We start from the raw sequence: 18,274 nt of genomic DNA, 5'->3' as shown, positions 1-18,274 counted from the left end.
TCTTTTTTTGTACTTCCTACGATCCCTACAGTCAGTGTGTGGAACCCATAGTTACGCAGCCAGTGTGATGGTGATATCTTTACTATTTCACATGCAGTACATTGCATAACAGTAATGTTGCAACCATTATATCAACCTAGCTACTACATCACAGGGTAAGTTTAGGTGAGTAGATGTGGAGAAAATTTTAATAAATATATACTTGACCAGTGATGATGTGGTTAGGTCGAGGTAGTGGACACAATATTATTGTGGGTCCATATTATGGATCTCAAGATAGTGACATACACCTATGTTGCTGCCTAGAAATACTACAATTTAGATAGAGAAAGCGAGACCACCCTTTTTTAAATTATTGGCCACTGGCTGCACATTATCCTCGCTATTGGCCTCTGAGACACCCCAAGTCCTACTAAACGAATGGTTTTTGATTAGTATTTCGGTAAGCAGCTTGGGGATGTTTTAGGCTAGTTTTTGGGGTGTGTGTGGTCCAATTGAAATTATAGTTCAAACAACAGACAGGCTTCCAAAGGTAGGTTTTATCCAGCACACATGGGTATTGCAGACATATTCCTTACAATGTGATGCAGCGACAACATCTGAACAACATGGGAGCTATGGATCCTCCGGAGGTCACAACCTTATGTGAATAACTTGCTGTGTCTAGATTATGGCACACTTACAACTAAGGGGCTGTAGAAGTGAACCTCTCTTTTGCTAAATGAAGATTGTGAAGCTGGTGAAATGTCTAAATGTTTACATTGGATGTATGTTTTTAGAGCCGGAAGCATCAATGTGGATCATAAAGTCATCATGGAGCTAGAGCTAAAGCCAAGCATCACCATTCAAGAGAATTACAAGGAGGTGGTGACCATACTCAAGGAGGAGCTAAAAGTGTTCATCCAGAGCCAGCCCAGCTGTAACCAAAGCAACCCAGGTGAGCACAGCAGGAACCTTCTTTTATGATAAATCAAGTGGACAGGAAAACATTTCCAGAGGTCCAGGAGATAAAAGATGTGGCAGAACTAACTTATTCCAATTAAGTAGTAATTACTATCAAATAATATCAAATTAGAATTAGAAACATATCAAATAATGTGTCACTTTTATTTTAGAAGATCAGAAGGGGTACCTGCCACAGACCCCAGAAGGTTAATTCATGAATTTCCTAGGCCACTCTCCATCTTGCCACAGAAAAAGAAGACATCTGATTGGCATTCTACAAATTCTGAACTAACCTAGTAAGATACACATACAGCAAAATGATAGCAAATGTCATGCTTCCAATAGCAAACATAATGAAATATTGTATATTTGTGAATACGTTACCTGTTTATCCAAGCCCTTATTGCTAGTTGCTAAGTTCTACCATCATTTTAAATGAGATAGTCACATAGCAGAGGCACATAAATACAGCCTTTGGTTAGCACGCCCCCTGCCGGATGTGGGTAGATGTCTGGGAAAGATGGCAGAAGTCCCTGGAGGCACTGCTTACTGCGTTCAATTCACTCTCACTCTCACAGGATATACAGAGGATCAAATGTTTTATATTAGTACTGTCAGGGGTTGTGAGGTGTCTGTGATTTATAGGATGAGTGGTAAAAACAGTAGCCTAAGAATTTGTAGTTACAGTATCCTCACGATGGGCTTTCCAACGTAATATAGTTAACCTACATATTTTGCAGGGATAAAGTCTGTAATACATACCATTAAGAGCTAATACCCTAAAATATATATGTACTGTGCATAAATAAAATATAGGCACTATATTGTGAATAATATCAGCTCATACCAGAACATAAGCATAGTAATGCAACAATATACATTATAGAGGGCCTAAGAAACAGGAAAATGACGCACTTGTTAGACATAATTTAATGATGTCACAGATCAGCGGTTGCATGGTGTGTCCTTTGATGAGGCTATGGACCCAACCTGTGCAGCTATGAACAGCAGGTGTTAGACACAGGGCCCCCAATCTATAATATGCATCGTTATGGAGATAGAAAGATTTTGATAAATGTTTTTATAGATTTATTTATATAGTAAATTATCTACTGTGATGGTTAGAAATAATTATATAGTTATCATTTTTCAATGTGGTGGTGGCTATTGAATTCCTGCTTTTGCTTTCAGCTTTCGTAAGGTAACCCTGGAAATCACGATTACCAAAGCAATTGCGATCTCCGGCCTCACCACAAAAATGGTAAATAGGTTTTAGAGATGTTTTTATATAAACTCTCTAGAAAAACATGACTTTAGAGAATACAGTAAGAAACCCCTGTAGTGTAAAATACTGTAATAATTGTGGAAATATGAATTTTACACTTTATGGAAAAGGCGTGATCGTCGCAGTTAATAGGTCTGAAAGATGGTTTTCAAAGAAACTTAGTGGCAAAATATGAGTTTAAACATGCTTTGAAAGAAGTATGTATAAAGTAATATGTGTAGAGCTATGTTCAGAATGGATTTATTTTACATATTATTTTCGGGTTTGTTGGTGGACATTGATTGTCTGCTTTTGTTTTCCATTTTTGCGACATGTCCACGGGCATCGCCACGTCATCGCAAATATCAAAACTGAAAAAAAACTTTATTAACCCACTGAAGAAAATACAAGCTTATAAAAATACCTCTTACGGAGCAATTTTAGATAAAAAATAAAATGTAAAAACCTTAAAAATTCAATTAAAAAAACACAGGTTAAGTGGACGTTATAGTTTGGAAATAGAATTTAAATAACCTTAGAAATTCAATGAAAAAAACAAAGGTTACAAGGATGTTATAGTGAGGATTTAGCATTTTAAAAAACCTTGGAAATTCACTGAGAAAAAAAGGTTACTGGGGCGTTATAGTAAGGAAATAGAATTTAATAAAACCTTCGAAATTCTGTGAAAAAAATTAAAGGTTACATGGACGTTATAGTTAGGCTTACATTTCACTCGTACAAATCCAGAGAAATTCAGCAGTTATAGTTAGCTGAGCTAACTATAACTCGCGCCCCCACAATGCACTGCTTATGACCTCACATATTACATTATTAATGACCTGGTCAGTGACATCACTGATGACATCTCAACTGAAATCACTGACTACATCATCCAGTGACTGTGAGTGTTTCTAAAAAGTTTATGAGTTTTCTCCAAAAATGGATATATATATATATAGATATATATATATTTTCTAATCCAAATTGCCCAGGAGCATGAGGACACACAAGACAGGTAAATTAAACCATCCGGTTTTATCTCAGCAAAAGCCAGCTTTGACATTCCAGTTCTGTAATTCGTAAGTCTGACGCGTTTCGAGGTACAAGCCTCTTACTCATAGGCCATATTGAAAAACAACTCGGATGCACTAATAATACGCTCGTCTGTGTCTGTTAATTGATATCAGTCCTCTGTAAGCCAATCAAGTTAGTTCAACTGTTCCGACGCATTCTAGTAATTGTATATTAGGCCGATTCCTACCCTTCAGTGGGTTCCGTTTTGTTTTCAAGTCCTTTAAAACATTGTTGCCCTCCAGTGGGCCCCAGAATGTAATGCCGGCTTGTAATTTTTGACATTCTCTTTGCCGCTCAGCAGATTTGGCATAGTTCCAGGCCCGACAGCCCCTCACATCATATTTAAGGTGGTGCATCCCTCCACAGCAGGGCTTCAGTGTAGTTTATTTTAATCCAAATTGCCGAGAAGCATGAGGACGCACTCGAAGGGGAATTAAACCATCCGGTTTTATTTCAACAAAAGCTAGCATTGACATTCCAGTTCTGTAATTCGTAAGCCTACAGGCTTTGTTTTTTATTTATATTTTTCTATTTTTTAAGAAGGGGGTCACGTGCCCCCCCGGGCCGATTTCGGCCCTGGTATCCCAGCTCAGCCTTTTACTTTTTATTATATAGCACCCCTTTCTGGGCTATTTTTAGCCCCAGGCACCCCATCACCCAGGGCCTGCCCCTTTTCTAAAATAAAAAAAATACAAGGGACCTGCCATGAGGATCTCCTTGGCCCAGAGGATCCCTTACCCCGGGGCCCGGCATGTAGTGTGGATGCCCTGGTTCCACCCTGGGCACCCACAGGCTAAAGGGGGAGCCTTAAAGCCCACGCGGTCCTTGTCAGCTCCCCACCTCCTGCGGAAGTTGGCATTGCTTTGAGACCGAGGGAGCTGCTAACATGCAGCGCAATGGATCTCAAAGCAATTTGACTGTTTCCCTGCTCACTTGACAACGGGCAGGGAAACAGACATGTCTACTTTTAGCAAGTGAGAGCATTTTCTGCTCTCACTTGCTGAAAGTGGAGCACTGTTTGCTATGGTTTGGTGGGAGCAAGCCATAGCAAACTGCAATGGCCCGGGGTAGGCACCCCAGGATATTGCTGGAGCCAGCCCTCAGGATGGCTGTACCGAGGGCCATATATAAAAAGCCCTGGGGAGGTGGTGGTCCCAGGGCAGGGGGGTCAGCGATGCCCCTCATATTATTGTAATTCACACTGGGGAGGTGGTGGTCACTGGGGCAAAGGGGGGGGTTCACGAGGCCCCCCATATTTTTGTAATTTGCCATGGGGAGGAGGCCTTGCCCGGGGCTTTGATAAGCCCTAGGAGGGGGGCCCGTGTGACCCCCTCCTATATTTATGATATGCCCCCGGGACCTGGTCCACCCAGGGGTTATTTAAAAGGAAGTGCGGAGCCGATGATAATTTTTTTTTTAAATTGCCACACATTTGCAAATATTGCAATTTCGCGAAAACAAATGCTTTTATGCCGTGGTGGGGCCCAGATGGAGCCCAATGCCATAGTTTGGGGGTCAGGGTATTCCTACCCTGCCCCCTTTTCTTTATTTTCACTTTATTTTCTTTGGACTTAGTGAAGCTGAGTCCCAAGATGGCTGCCGACACTTTGTGGTTGAAGTGTTGGCAGCCAATCAGAGCTGTGCATTTCCCTGCACAAGCTCATCTTTTTTCATGAAATATCTGCAGCCAGAGATATCACTATAATTTTCTTATTAAATTTCTCAACAACAACTGAACAGATTTCACCAAATAACAAAAACAACTATCTGCGTAACAATACCTATTTTTCTGCCAAATTTGTAGTTCAATTGATTGGTTCAGAATGTAGACATGTTTGCAGGTTCCAATGGGAATTAACATTTCAAATGCACCATTTTTTCAACCCCATTTTTCTCAGACCCTGATTCAGGAATCCCCCCAGGTCAAAAAAGCTTTTCCTATACTATAACTACCTACTGGAGACCGCCAGTAGGTTACATATATATTTATATATATATATAGATAGAAGGAACTGCACTCCAGGTTTCTTTCAACAATTATTTAATCAAGACTGATGCGTTTCGACCTTCCCGGTCTTCGTTTGAGTCAGTTAATACAGTCAACACGTTTTTGTGCACATTCGCACTTCTTCAGGGCTGTTAGACACAGAAATCATATATCAATATTTACCACCGTAAAATCATAACAAAAGTAAATCAAGATAACTAAATACACACTACACAAGATTCGTATAACCTATAGATTAAACTCCTGTTTCATATAAATTCAGATGCAGAGAAATATTGTCTGTACATACAGTGAAAAAATAATATGTCAATTATTACGCAACATGTACTACAATTACATATACATGCATTCAGAGGGACAAAATCTATACACGTACCGAGTGGCATAGTATGTCATATTTTCAATTATCATACACATTACTATTGTAAACCTCTGTATGTATAGTTTGTATTAAGAAAGAAATTATTCTCAAAGTTGATATAATCTAATTAAAATTCATTATATACCATTCTTATTCATATTCTTAAACTTTTCATTCTGTAATCTTTTTCCCAAGGAAGTTATTGCAAGACTAAGCATTTCCCTTGCAAATTTTCACTTTCACCTCCATATGGTCTATACAGTACCTTTCTATTTGGTTCACTTGAAATTGTTATCAAGCTACTTAATTCATCCTCGGCAATCTTGCCTCCTCATTCTTCTTCAATTAATTGTGTCTGCTTGGTTTGCACCCACTACAATGAATGGACAGAAATGGACAATGTAACTGTAACTGTGGATCTATATGATAGGCCAAATAATGTCTCTATCTTGGCCTTATTGGCCTTTACTAAAGTTAATCCATACTCACTTATGTCAACAAAGTGTTCATCTTATACTTTAATATTATTATTATCATTCTTTATTGTTTGATTAATTAAAATCTTACAATGAGACAACAAACGCAACCAACTGTAAAAATCCACGTTAATATATGTAGGACAAGAAAAAATAGTAAAAGCAAGAATAAATAATGCAATATTTTTTAGGTGAATTAAATTTGATAAAATCTATTTCATAATGCTATTTACATTTTAGTATATATCATACAGTACATGTAGATTTAAATTTTTGCTCATCTAATTTTGATCCTATTCTTACTAAAAACTTTGCAAAGGCAGAATTAATTATTATATCATCGGAGTGTAAACATATTATCACAGTTTCCCTGCAAGTCTGTACTCCGAGCATTGAAATGTTTCTTAAGTATGTTTTTTCTTTCAATTTCCATTTCTGGGAGACACACAGCAGTTGAGTAATGTTCTCCTCTCCTAGTTTACATAGCCTACATAGCGTGTCTTCTTCTGACCTTAGCCACAGCGGAAGATGACATAAGCCCAGTAGTGCGCCAAAACGAGCTTTTGTGAAATATTTGTTTACATTTCAAAGTCCACGTGGTTTCTAAGTATGATTGAACTTTCACTTTTGGAAAACCATTCATTATTGGCAAAGCATGTTTTCTTTTTGCAAATAAGTCTTTATCCCTTAGCAGCGATAGATGGTTTGTTATTTTATTAATAGCTTTTTTAAATGTTTCAGGAGTTATTGTAGTCCCCCAGATTGGGGTAGCAGGGTATTCTTCTAATGCAGCTTGTAAGTATTTCCCGGCATGAGATTTCCTATTCACATTTATTTCCTGCCATAATAATGAGACATTTGATTTTCATTGTCATTTCTTATTCTATTCCATACTTTTATAAATTGTCCTTTTCTCGAATATAATTGGTTAATATGTCCAAACTCCAGCCTTATTTGCACTGGTGATGCATTATTAGACAAGTTAAAGAGGGTTTTGAAAGTTTTTTTGAATGTTTTGGTGACCGCTTTATTGATGATCACAGCGTCTTTCCCACACAGGGCTTCGCTATCATATGTTAAGCAATCTTGCCGATATAACTTTTAAGAATGGTCAGTAATTCAGCTCACCTGCAAGATTCTAAATGCAGCTATCAAAGCATTTGCTTTAATTTGGATATCAGTTTTTTGCAAGAGACAATTTCCGTTATCATCGAATAATACTCCCAATTATTGGTATGATTCTACTTGTTCTAGTAGCATTTTCTCCAGAAACCATTTAGATTTATATTTTAATCTTGAATTTTTGCTGATCACCATAAATTTTGTCTTTGATTTGTTTATTACCATTCCGTTTTCTTTTGAATATGTTGATATTTGATCTACTAACCGTTGTAACCGCACTTTTTTTTGGCTTAGAAGGATGACATTGTCTGCATATATTAAATATGATATCTGCATGTTGGCTAATTTAGGAGGGTGTGTATTTACTTCATTCAGTGCATTAGTAAGATCTGCTAAAAACAATTTAAAAAAGAAAAGGGGCCAATACACACCCTTGCTTTAACCCTGCAGTGGTTAAAATTTCCTTCGTTAGCGTCGAGCCATCCCCTATCCGTACTTTAACCCAAGTGTCAGCATAGAGAAGTTGAATTGATTTTAAAAGGGACACTGGGATAACTTGCTCCTTCAATTTTCTCCACAGAAGTTGTCTGTGCACACAATCAAAGGCCGATCTAAAATCGACAAAGCACAAATACAAGGGTTGTTTCATGGAGGTACATTTGTCCAGTAGCACTGATAAGGCTAATATATTGGTTGTATTGCCCAGTCCTTTAATAAATCCTGTTTGGTTGGGTGGGAGTATCTGGTTCTCCTTTGCCCATACAGATAGGTTTGATAATAAAACTCCCGCGAATAATTTGGCATCTGTGTCTTGAAGAGTAATTAATCTAAATTTTCCTGGTGGGCCCAATTTCCTTTTTTATAAATTGGTGATAATATTGACCCTCTCCATGATTCAGGTATTGTCAATGTCCTGACAATCTCTTTAAAGACTGCTGTTAGATATTCTGACTATAGATCCGGATCTTCCTTATAAAGTGTGAAAGGAATACCATTGGCACCTGGTTCCCCATCTTTTTGTTTCCGTATTAATTTTAATATTTGAATTTTTGTTATATCAAATTTATGGTCCAGTACCTGACTTAATGTATCAATCATATTCCATTTGCGATCCAGATACATTGTTTCCCTGTCGGAGTTTACATGTGCAGCCAGAAAACTAACCCACTCTTTTTCAGTCAGTGCAGATGATATCACTGATTTATTAGGTCGTACTAGACCATTTATCGTTTTCCAGAATTCCCTAGAGTTCGTTTGATTACTAGCGGGGAAAACTTTAGTTCAAAGACCGTGCTTTGCATGGTTTCTTTTGTTCCAGAATAATTTCCTCAAACTTTGATTAATATTTTGTAATTTAATGGACAATTCATTGTTATTTGGGAACTTTGTTAACGGTCTCCTAAAGTTGTTACGAGTCCTTCTCATATTCCTTATTGTATCTGATAAATTAATTAAATTTTTATTTATTTCCCCATTCCCGTTGTTTGTTTTTTCTTAACTTTGGGCGCTAATTCATATGATTTCACTAATTTACGTGTACAGTTTACCCATTGATCAATAGGAGATAAAAAGATTTTTTCTTCAAAATATTCTTTGGCCAATTTTTGTGCCAGCTTATTAGTGTTGTCTTTGGTATGAGCTGTCCAGATAAGTCTCCTATAGTTGACGGTTCCAGTCTGTCCTGGTGTTGTCAAATATGTTTGATATTTTATACTGGGCAAATTAGTGGTGAGTATTTGCTGACTATGATCACTGTCATCTTCCCAAGACAGTACGAAGTAATATTACTAAAGATGTTTAATGATACTATTGTATAGTCAATTCGTGACTTCGAATTTTGTGACTGAAATGTCCAAGCTGGTGGTGGTTCTTGAGGGAATCTCCCATTTCGTATTCTTAGACCCATTGCTTCTATTTCCTCAACTGAATGTATACCCACTTTGCTTCGTCTGGGCTTCATTGCTGTATATGTTGTTTGTTGGGGAATCGTCCATTGATGATCCTGTAACTGAGTTGTATCGTCTCTTGTAAAGGGCACAAGTAGGTTTAAATTAAAATCCCCTGAAATGATAAAGTCTGCAAAAGGGTCAACCATCATTTGCTGCAACAGAAAACTGGTAAGTGTAGTACACATGTTGGTTCTTGAACTTGGTGTAGGGTGTATATACAAATTAATTAGTAATAAAGATTTTGATTTTAATTGATTAATTAGGGTTGTTTGTATCCACTTGCTCATGCTCCACTCTCAAATCATTGGCTATGAATGTAGCTAGGCCCCCACTGGGCGACCATATTTATGTTGCTTGAGTGCGGGCTCAAAGTATCCTTCATAACCCTCTAACATTACAGGATTGATAGTTCATGTTTCCTGTAATAAAAAACCCTGATAGGAATTAGACATAGATTTTAAGTGGGCATTATTGACCTTATTGCATACCCCATTTATATTCCATGAGCAGAGCTTTAATATTTCACTGTCCTTATTTACTTTGTTTATTGTAAATCTTGAAGTGTTCTGTCATGGATCAATATTGCCATAAAGAGCCGTAGATATCCACTTTTCATTAATTCTAATTAACTTTTCTCTTTTGCTTTGGTTTAATGTCGTTTCACCTACTTGCTCTGATTTTCCAAGGGAATTTTTTAATATAGAGAACACTTTCTTTTTGCTGTTTCTTTGTTGAAGATTCAGACTCTCTTCTTTGATGAAAGGACTTGGATATACCTTTGGTGCTGGCTTGCTAATTATTATTCCCCAGCTGTAAAAAATGTATTTTTCATTCACAGTTAATTCCGCTAAAGAGCCAGAGTTCAAGGTTATCAATGTTAGTTTCAGGCTACTTTCTGTATTTGGTAACAATCCAATACTTTCAAAGTCTTTGCCTGTCACATTTTCTAACGACGGGATAGACTTAAAGAGGCGGAGAATGTTTCCTCTATTCAGTGTGTCTTGCCTGCCTCGAAAGTCATATACCTGTTTGAAAATCAGTTCTACCATCCCAGGTGATTCCTCTTTCCTGTCTTTTTCAATACCTTGTGGGACTTTATTTGTGACTAGTTTCTCCTCTCCATTTTTTACGATGACCCATTGATCCCTATTCGATACATTCCGGTTCTCCTCAGCTTGTTCTAACATGTTGTTTTGGTTCTCATTTATATACCTTTATTTATTTGTATGATTTACTAGGTTTTGAGAGTATTGATGGTTTTGACTTTGAGTTGTATTTTGACTTGACCTTTGAGCTGTATTATGATGTACCCGGAATGTCCTTTGTACTACTGGTCCAATATATATTATTTCCACATCATCTTTTTCCGGATCTTTAGTTTTCTGAGGATTTGACACACTCTTTGTTTGATCCCTCTTTTTCAACGATACACTTTTTTTATCCTCAGATGATTTCTCTGAGATACAATAGTTTCCTAGAAGCTCATCTTCCTTTTCCTTTGGTTTGATTTTTATCCCCTCCTTCTCTGATTCATTAGAGGTTCTTCTAGTTTTACCTGATGTAGTAGATATATTTGTTTGTCCACATGTTTTGTTAATTTGCTTGCTCAATTGTTTTCCGCTTATAACTTTGGCGAATATAGCAAAATACGTCTTGTTTTTGTTATTCACTATAGAAGACTGTTCTCCATATGATTCTTTTCCCTGTTTACCCGTTGTTTCCTTACATCGTTTTTCTCCATCACTACCAAATTCACTTGGTACTTCATCTTGAGAGTGTATTGCATTTATGGATTCATGTTTGGCCTTATTTCATGCCTTTCGTAATTTTTTCTTATGTTTTTGTCATACTGAATAATGGAGAAACTGCTTCCTTAACCTCCGGGTCTTCAGTAGTATCCTCTATACAAGGGACCGATGTTTTGGTACCCATTGGCCTCTTCCCATCTTGCTGTATGTTCTGACCTGCTATCGATGTTAAATTATTCACGCTTACTAAGTCAATTGTGGCACTCAATTGTTCAGCATCTCTTGAGTGTATAATATTATTGTTGTCTCCCGTGTCCTTTCTTATTTTGCTGCTACCCCCTTTGTATTTGTATTTTTTTCCTTTTGAAGACTCCATTTAACTTTTTCCAGTACTGTATTCATTGCATCCGGTATTGGTGCCAGTTTGTTAATTATTGGGGCACATGCACAATTAAGGCATGTTGCAGCAGCTTTAGTTTGAGCTCTAATTATCAGACTATTCAGCTGTGCCAATTTTTGGACAATTCCGGCTACTGCATTTGCAATCACATTAGGTAATTCAATTTGAATCTCCATTTTGCTAGACTGGTATGGCAATGCTTCTAAACTTAATGATGATGTTTGATAAAAAATATTCCAAATAGACCCCAAGTCCTGATTGCCTATAAGTTGGGCCTTTTGATTCTGCTGGGGACCGTGCTCTTTGTGGGTGGTATTTTCAGAACCCGCTAGGGGAGGTTGTTGTTCTTCAGTTGCTGTTTTGGGGTTGACCATATCAATATGTTCGCCACTGCCTTTTCTACAGCACAGTGTACTATTGCTATTAGTACTGTTGGAGTATGCAAATTCCTATTTTTTTCTAGTTTTTGTTGCTTCCTTGTAGAGTATCTTGTTCTATTTCTAGAATTTTGTCATTGAAGGTCATTAGAATTTGGCCATTGGGAGGTAAGCTACTCTCCTCTTCCTTATTTAGTTCGGCAACTGTACCTATATCAGTTCTTATTTCCGAGATTGCCCTGGGGGTAAAACTACTATTACTTTTAACTCTGGACTGATTAACCTGGGTGGCATCTACTAAGTTCTCCTTAGGGTCTTGATTAGCCACCTGCCTAGAGAGTATATAGGATTGACTGCCATCTCAATCGTTTTCCTTATTTCTACTTTAGTCTCTATAGGGAACAGGCACTCGTTAACAGATTTTTCTGGGATTTCTCTTCCCAGGATATCCCCATCACATCCATGTCATTTTGTTCCAGGTGAGTAGGTGATATTGTATTTAGCATTTCAAGGTCGGTAATATGTCCCTCAATCATACATAGATTTTCTGTTTCCACATTTTGGGAGCTCTTGTTCAAGGTTGGCAAATACCGTTCTTGTCCGGTAAATTGCATGCTACCAACAAGATTGTTAGTTGGCTTAATCGGAGTTTGGAGTTTAATTACTTCTGTCGCTATTTGCATTGTCATCATAGCACCAGATGAGTCTTTCATAAAATCAAATTTATGTGGGACTTTGGTAGACTTTTCAAACATCCGTGCAATTGGCAAAATTAATGGTTGGTTCCCTCCAGAAGTATTTGCTTTTGCTTATTTAATTACTTTTGGTACTTGTACTTTCCTTGCTCTTCTTGTAGGAGGGCCAGATGCCCACTCTTTTCCTGAACACATACCAGGTTTTTGCAAAGATATAGTCAATTGGAGTCTTTTATGTCCTGTGCCCTATCTTTTGTTTTGGTTTAATCCGGGTTTATATTATTCCCAGCACCAAGCAAGGAGTTATGAAATTAATTTAACCTCAACTGGCTCCCCCTTTACCTTGACCTTTACCTTTAGCCCTCCGCAACATTCACTACTCACCGCTATGCTGTTATTCTGGTTAAGAATGCTCAATCCCTTAGCAGTGTTAACGGGGACTGGTGAAATTGCTCAAACGTGGCTTTGTTGTAGGCGGGTAACAAGTGTGTCGATGAGCAATAGCCGGTGGGGTTGGGGGGGTATTTAACGGCGTCCAAGGGTGTCACAAACCGCACACGATAGACTGGGCCATCTCTGCAACACCCAGGTGCCCCTACACTTCGTAGTAGCAATGCCCCCACCAAGCCACCGAGAACTCGCTGCAAAGCCCTTCCTGCTGAGCCAGAAAGCCTGTAAGCTGTAAGCCGAGGTCCGGTTTTTAATTCCTCTCCGGCTCCGACACAACCTCCCCCGGCACAGTCCTTCAACTACAAAGAGGCGAGGGAGGAATAGGGGGTTAGATACACCAAACGTCGTTAAAAACGTTACAATTCAATCCAACACGGCTGCCACTACAACTGCTACAGCCGCAGCTCCACAGCTACGACGCTCCGGTGTTCCAACGCTCCAACACTGACGGTGGCGAAAAGCAAAACCAATACGAAAATGCTTCCTTGTAGAGTATCTTGTTCTATTTCTAGAATTTTGTCATTGGAGGTCATTAGAATTTGGCCATTGGGAGGTAAGCTACTCTCCTCTTCCTTATTTAGTTCGGCAACTGTACCTATATCAGTTCTTATTTCCGAGATTGCCCTAGGGGTAAAACTACTATTACTTTTAACTCTGGACTGATTAACCTGGGTGGCATCTACTAAGTTCTCCTTAGGGTCTTGATTAGCCACCTGCCTAGAGAGTATATAGGATTCACTGCCATCTCAATCGTTTTCCTTATTTCTACTTTAGTCTCTATAGGGAACAGGCACTCGTTAACAGATTTTTCTGGGATTTCTCTTCCCAGGATATCCCCATCACATCCATGTCATTTTGTTCCAGGTGAGTAGGTGATATTGTATTTAGCATTTCAAGGTCGGTAATATGTCCCTCAATCATACATAGATTTTCTGTTTCCACAATTTGGGAGCTCTTGTTCAAGGTTGGCAAATACCGTTCTTGTCCGGTAAATTGCATGCTACCAACAAGATTGTTAGTTGGCTTAATCGGAGTTTGGAGTTTAATTACTTCTGTCGCTATTTGCATTGTCATCATAGCACCAGATGAGTCTTTCATAAAATCAAATTTATGTGGGACTTTGGTAGACTTTTCAAACATCCGTGCAATTGGCAAAATTAATGGTTGGTTCCCTCCAGAAGTATTTGCTTTTGCTTATTTAATTACTTTTGGTACTTGTACTTTCCTTGCTCTTCTTGTAGGAGGGCCAGATGCCCACTCTTTTCCTGAACACATACCAGGTTTTTGCAAAGATATAGTCAATTGGAGTCTTTTATGTCCTGTGCCCTATCTTTTGTTTTGGTTTAATCCGGGCTTATATTATTCCCAGCACCAAGCAAGGAGTTATGAAATTAATTTAACCTCAACTGGCTCCCCCTTTACCTTTAGCCCTCCGCAACATTCACTACTCACTGCTATCCTGTTATTCTGGTTAAGAATGCTCAATCCCTTAGCAGTGTTAACGGGGACTGGTGAAATTGCTCAAACGTGGCTTTGTTGTAGGCGGGTAACAAGTGTGTCGATGAGCAATAGCCGGTGGGGTTGGGGGGGTATTTAACGGCGTCCAAGGGTGTCACAAACCGCACACGATAGACCGGGCCATCTCTTCAACACCCAGGTGCCCCTACACTTCGTAGTAGCAATGCCCCCACCTATCCACCGAGAACTCGCTGCAAAGCCCTTCCTGCTGAGCCAGAAAGCCTGTAAACTGTAAGCCGAGGTCCGGTTTTTAATTCCTCTCCGGCTCCGACACAACCTCCCCCGGCACAGTCCTTCACCTACAAAGAGGCGAGGGGGGAATAGGGGGTTAGATACACCAAACGTCGTTAAAAACGTTACAATTCAATCCAACACGGCTGCCACCACAACTGCTACAGCCGCAGCTCCACAGCTACGACGCTCCGGCGTTCCAACGCTCCAACACTGACGGTGGCGAAAAGCAAAACCAATACGAAAATGCCTCAAATGTACCTTCCACGATAAGCACAGTGGAAAATTAAATGATATACTGGAGAAAAATGTAAATATACGGCATTTCATTTAGTCAAAATTGTCTTGAGATGTATTTTATATTTCTTAGCCTACTTTTTATACTTCTATTTTAAATCCTCACCTGTAATGGATTTTTAAAGCATTGCTACACTGAACTCCGCGAATTTCTGAAAAAACACTGCCGTGCTACACCGAGTTCTGCGAGCGGCGGAGTCCGGTACATCATGCTGTTCGTGCTGATTTTTAGCACCAGGGATTTCTCCCACTCTGTAAGATCAGCGCAAATAGCATCACGTGGAGCGCCAGAGGGTGCTGCCACCTTCTGCCACTCGAGTAGATTTTCTTTTTATATTTTATTTTCCTTTTTCCATTAATACAACACAAAAAGAAATCATATACTCATACAATATTTCCCAAGACATGAAGGATAAAATAACATGATGCTACCACACTAAATCCAATCTGATGAAATAATAACAAACAATGAGAACAAAATCCAAAATTAAACATAAAAAGTCTCAAATAGCTGGACCTATAAAATTAAAATATTAATACAAACATTTTACTATTGAGGACACATCATCCCAAGTCCAGGCCCCAAGCCTACCCCCACTCGAGTAGATGTTGTACCCGAGTGGCAGCTTCCTCAATGAGAGCGGTAGTTTTCTCAATGAGAGAGGTTGTGACCTCCCGCGACCATCTGGGTTCAGAAATCTTGCCGGGAGGTAGTTTAGCGATTGATTTCTCTTGCTCACCAACTTAACGTTGGCAAGCTGCGCAAGGTAACAAAACTACGCTCAACGTCACTTCACAGAGCTTTCACAGAACTCTGCACTCCACCGGCGTAGTGGTATTCTTCACCCACCCTTATCCATAACTACACTTTAAATGAGTTTTTAACTCTTTTTCTGAGTTTTTAAACATTTATTATGGTGTTATAACCAAAGCTAACCATAACGTCACATTATTATTTGCTTTTAGTAAATATAGTTTTCTGTGAGTACTTACGAGCTGAAAAAGATAATTTGATACCTGAAAAATGAGTAAGCTTGCAAAGCCTGAAAATTGTTTCATTGCATTATTTTTTCTCTCTTAGATACTATGTGCTTATCTAATTCAACTAATGTCAGCGAAGTACTTCCCCCTACAGAGACTGGTAAGTGAATAAAATGACGTATTCTCTACCTAAAGAAAAAGTAGCACAAGGCGGTGATCATAGTGGCTTTAGTAATATTAGTTCATAAACACCCTCTGTCAGACTGATGCAATATCCAGCACTGTCAGGTCCAAAGACTGGAGTAAAGTTTTCCACTACTCAAATGTATGTGTAATCTAGAGATCGGGTGCCCATATTGCACCACCAACATCACGGTCACCTAACAAATAAATACGTATTTAGATGATGATGCTACTAATTGCAATGTGTTAAAGACCAGAGTGTATCAGTGGAGCACCATACTGCTCACTAGATTGAGGTGGGTGGATATAAAAAATCCCTGAGCAATTTTCTAGGCTGGAAGAACTAGAAATATTGTGGAGTTTTCTGTTTTACTTCTGCATAGAAGTCAGGTGTATATTTTCAGAAGTACATGTCTTGTCTACCGCAATCAGTCCGGGACTCATGTTTGAATGATTCAGTTTTGGCTATTTGGATCCCCAGCTTTTGGCATTTCTTCAATTTGGCTATTAGGGGTGGAATGAGATGTGAAGGGAGTTCATGAACATTTTGCAATTTCTTGCTTTTATGGCAAGACCAGGGGCTTGCATTATACATGACATCTCTTTACTGCTACACCTCAACAGTAGCTTAAAAGCATAGTATAAGTAATGTTATCAAACACTTAGATTGCTCATCTGTTCAGAAAATGGCATCCCTCCATTTCATCATTCTTGCTCTTTTTAAGACTGCTTCTTGGCAGCTATATATGTTTTCTTTGTTCCTCTGTTATTAGGAATTCTTATGGCTAGGGTGAGAGAGGTGTCTGTCTGTTGTGGAAATAAAGTAGACATGTTGCAGCAATGAATTCGGTGAAGCATATTATGAATCATTTTAATATTAATACCTACAGTTCTGATTCAGGGAGCACTCACTCCCTTGGTGGCATGGTGGCTTCTTTAAGAAAAGACTTTGGTGATATTGCATTTTCAAGTTTGAGGACAATTTAATTTGGAAATTAGTCATTCCAGTAAGGCAGTTACTTTTTTAATGAACTTTGCATAAGTTTGTGTCAATGAGGCAAGCACCGGGCTGAATGCACGAGACAAGGATGTCATTTTTGTAAACTGATGGAAATGAACAGCCTGATGGTGATGAGGTTGGCAACTCCCATAATAATAGACACTTTTCTGACTCCAAGGTTTTGTAGGAATATTTCAGGTTTTATTACAACATGTCTAATGACATGGTCTGATTAGTTGCTAGCTCTTTTTCATAATAAACTACACGAGTCAAATGTTATATTATCTATTTATTTTAATTTATTAAAGAGGGCATGCCCCCTCTAGGGATCATGAAACCGCTTAAAAGACACAACTTTCATCACTGAAATCTGAAGGTTTACTATGGGTAGCAATACAAGTGCCCCAGTACCGGACCTGGTTTCCCTCCCCACAGAAGTACCAATACTCTGAGCATTGGTTAATCCAAGTAGAGAGCTTGAGGGAAATCATAGGATACTTTGAGGTGTACCCTCATGATTTACCAGGAAAATTGTGAATACCACACAGATTACCCGCAGCAATTACTTACCTCTCCCTGGGGTGTCACCACCATAAAAGTTTCTGGGTGGAACACACATAAGCCTTGAAATGATCCTTGAAGAAAAGATGTTTTTTGTCACGTCACAGATGGAATTGTGAATATTTTGTAGTGTGGTTAATGTGTTCCCTTTGAGTGTATGGTATAAGAATGTGTTTAGTTTTGTCCTCAATATATACATTTTGTTCTGCATCAATAAAAATCTTTTGTACAATTGATTATAGCTCATTTGTGGGATAATTTTGCAATCCTTCATATAGCTCCTCTTCTAGATGATAACAAACCTTTTTGACATAACACTCACTAGGAGATGGGGCCTAGTAGCCAGTGTTGTTGACTTTGGAGCTAGTGAACCCAGGTTGAAATCCCAACTTTGGAACTTGACTCAACAATTGGGATTCCTTAAATGCAATGCAGGAAGCACCCAAGTTGTGCAATTTGGCTTAAGAAAATCGCAAATTACCACCAATTTCAAGGTGGTGGTAATTCGCGATATCTTTGAAAAATTCAAATATTTTGCACTTTTTAAAGTGCCATGTGGTGGACATACATGCCCCTAGGGCATGTATGTGCGCCACATGTGCACACATACATATTTCAGGGGTGCAACAGGGTG

General features: G+C 38.7%; 1 protein-coding gene across 1 annotated transcript in view; it reads left to right on the top strand.

The window, feature by feature from the left end:
- The window catches only part of LOC146780110 (mucin-3A-like), a 132,550-nt gene that overhangs the window by 49,194 nt on the left and 65,082 nt on the right, over positions 1–18,274 (top strand). Inside the window, exons 4-5 of the mRNA XM_085637119.1 lie at positions 780–937; positions 15,997–16,056. Coding sequence (XP_085493245.1) covers positions 780–937; positions 15,997–16,056 — 218 coding nt within the window. The remainder of the gene's footprint in view (positions 1–779; positions 938–15,996; positions 16,057–18,274) is intronic.

The sequence above is a fragment of the Triturus cristatus genome, chromosome 12 (assembly GCF_964204655.1).
Source record: "Triturus cristatus chromosome 12, aTriCri1.1, whole genome shotgun sequence".
NCBI classification, from domain to species: Eukaryota; Metazoa; Chordata; class Amphibia; order Caudata; family Salamandridae; genus Triturus; species Triturus cristatus.
This window is presented reverse-complemented; position numbering and strand designations above follow the sequence as displayed.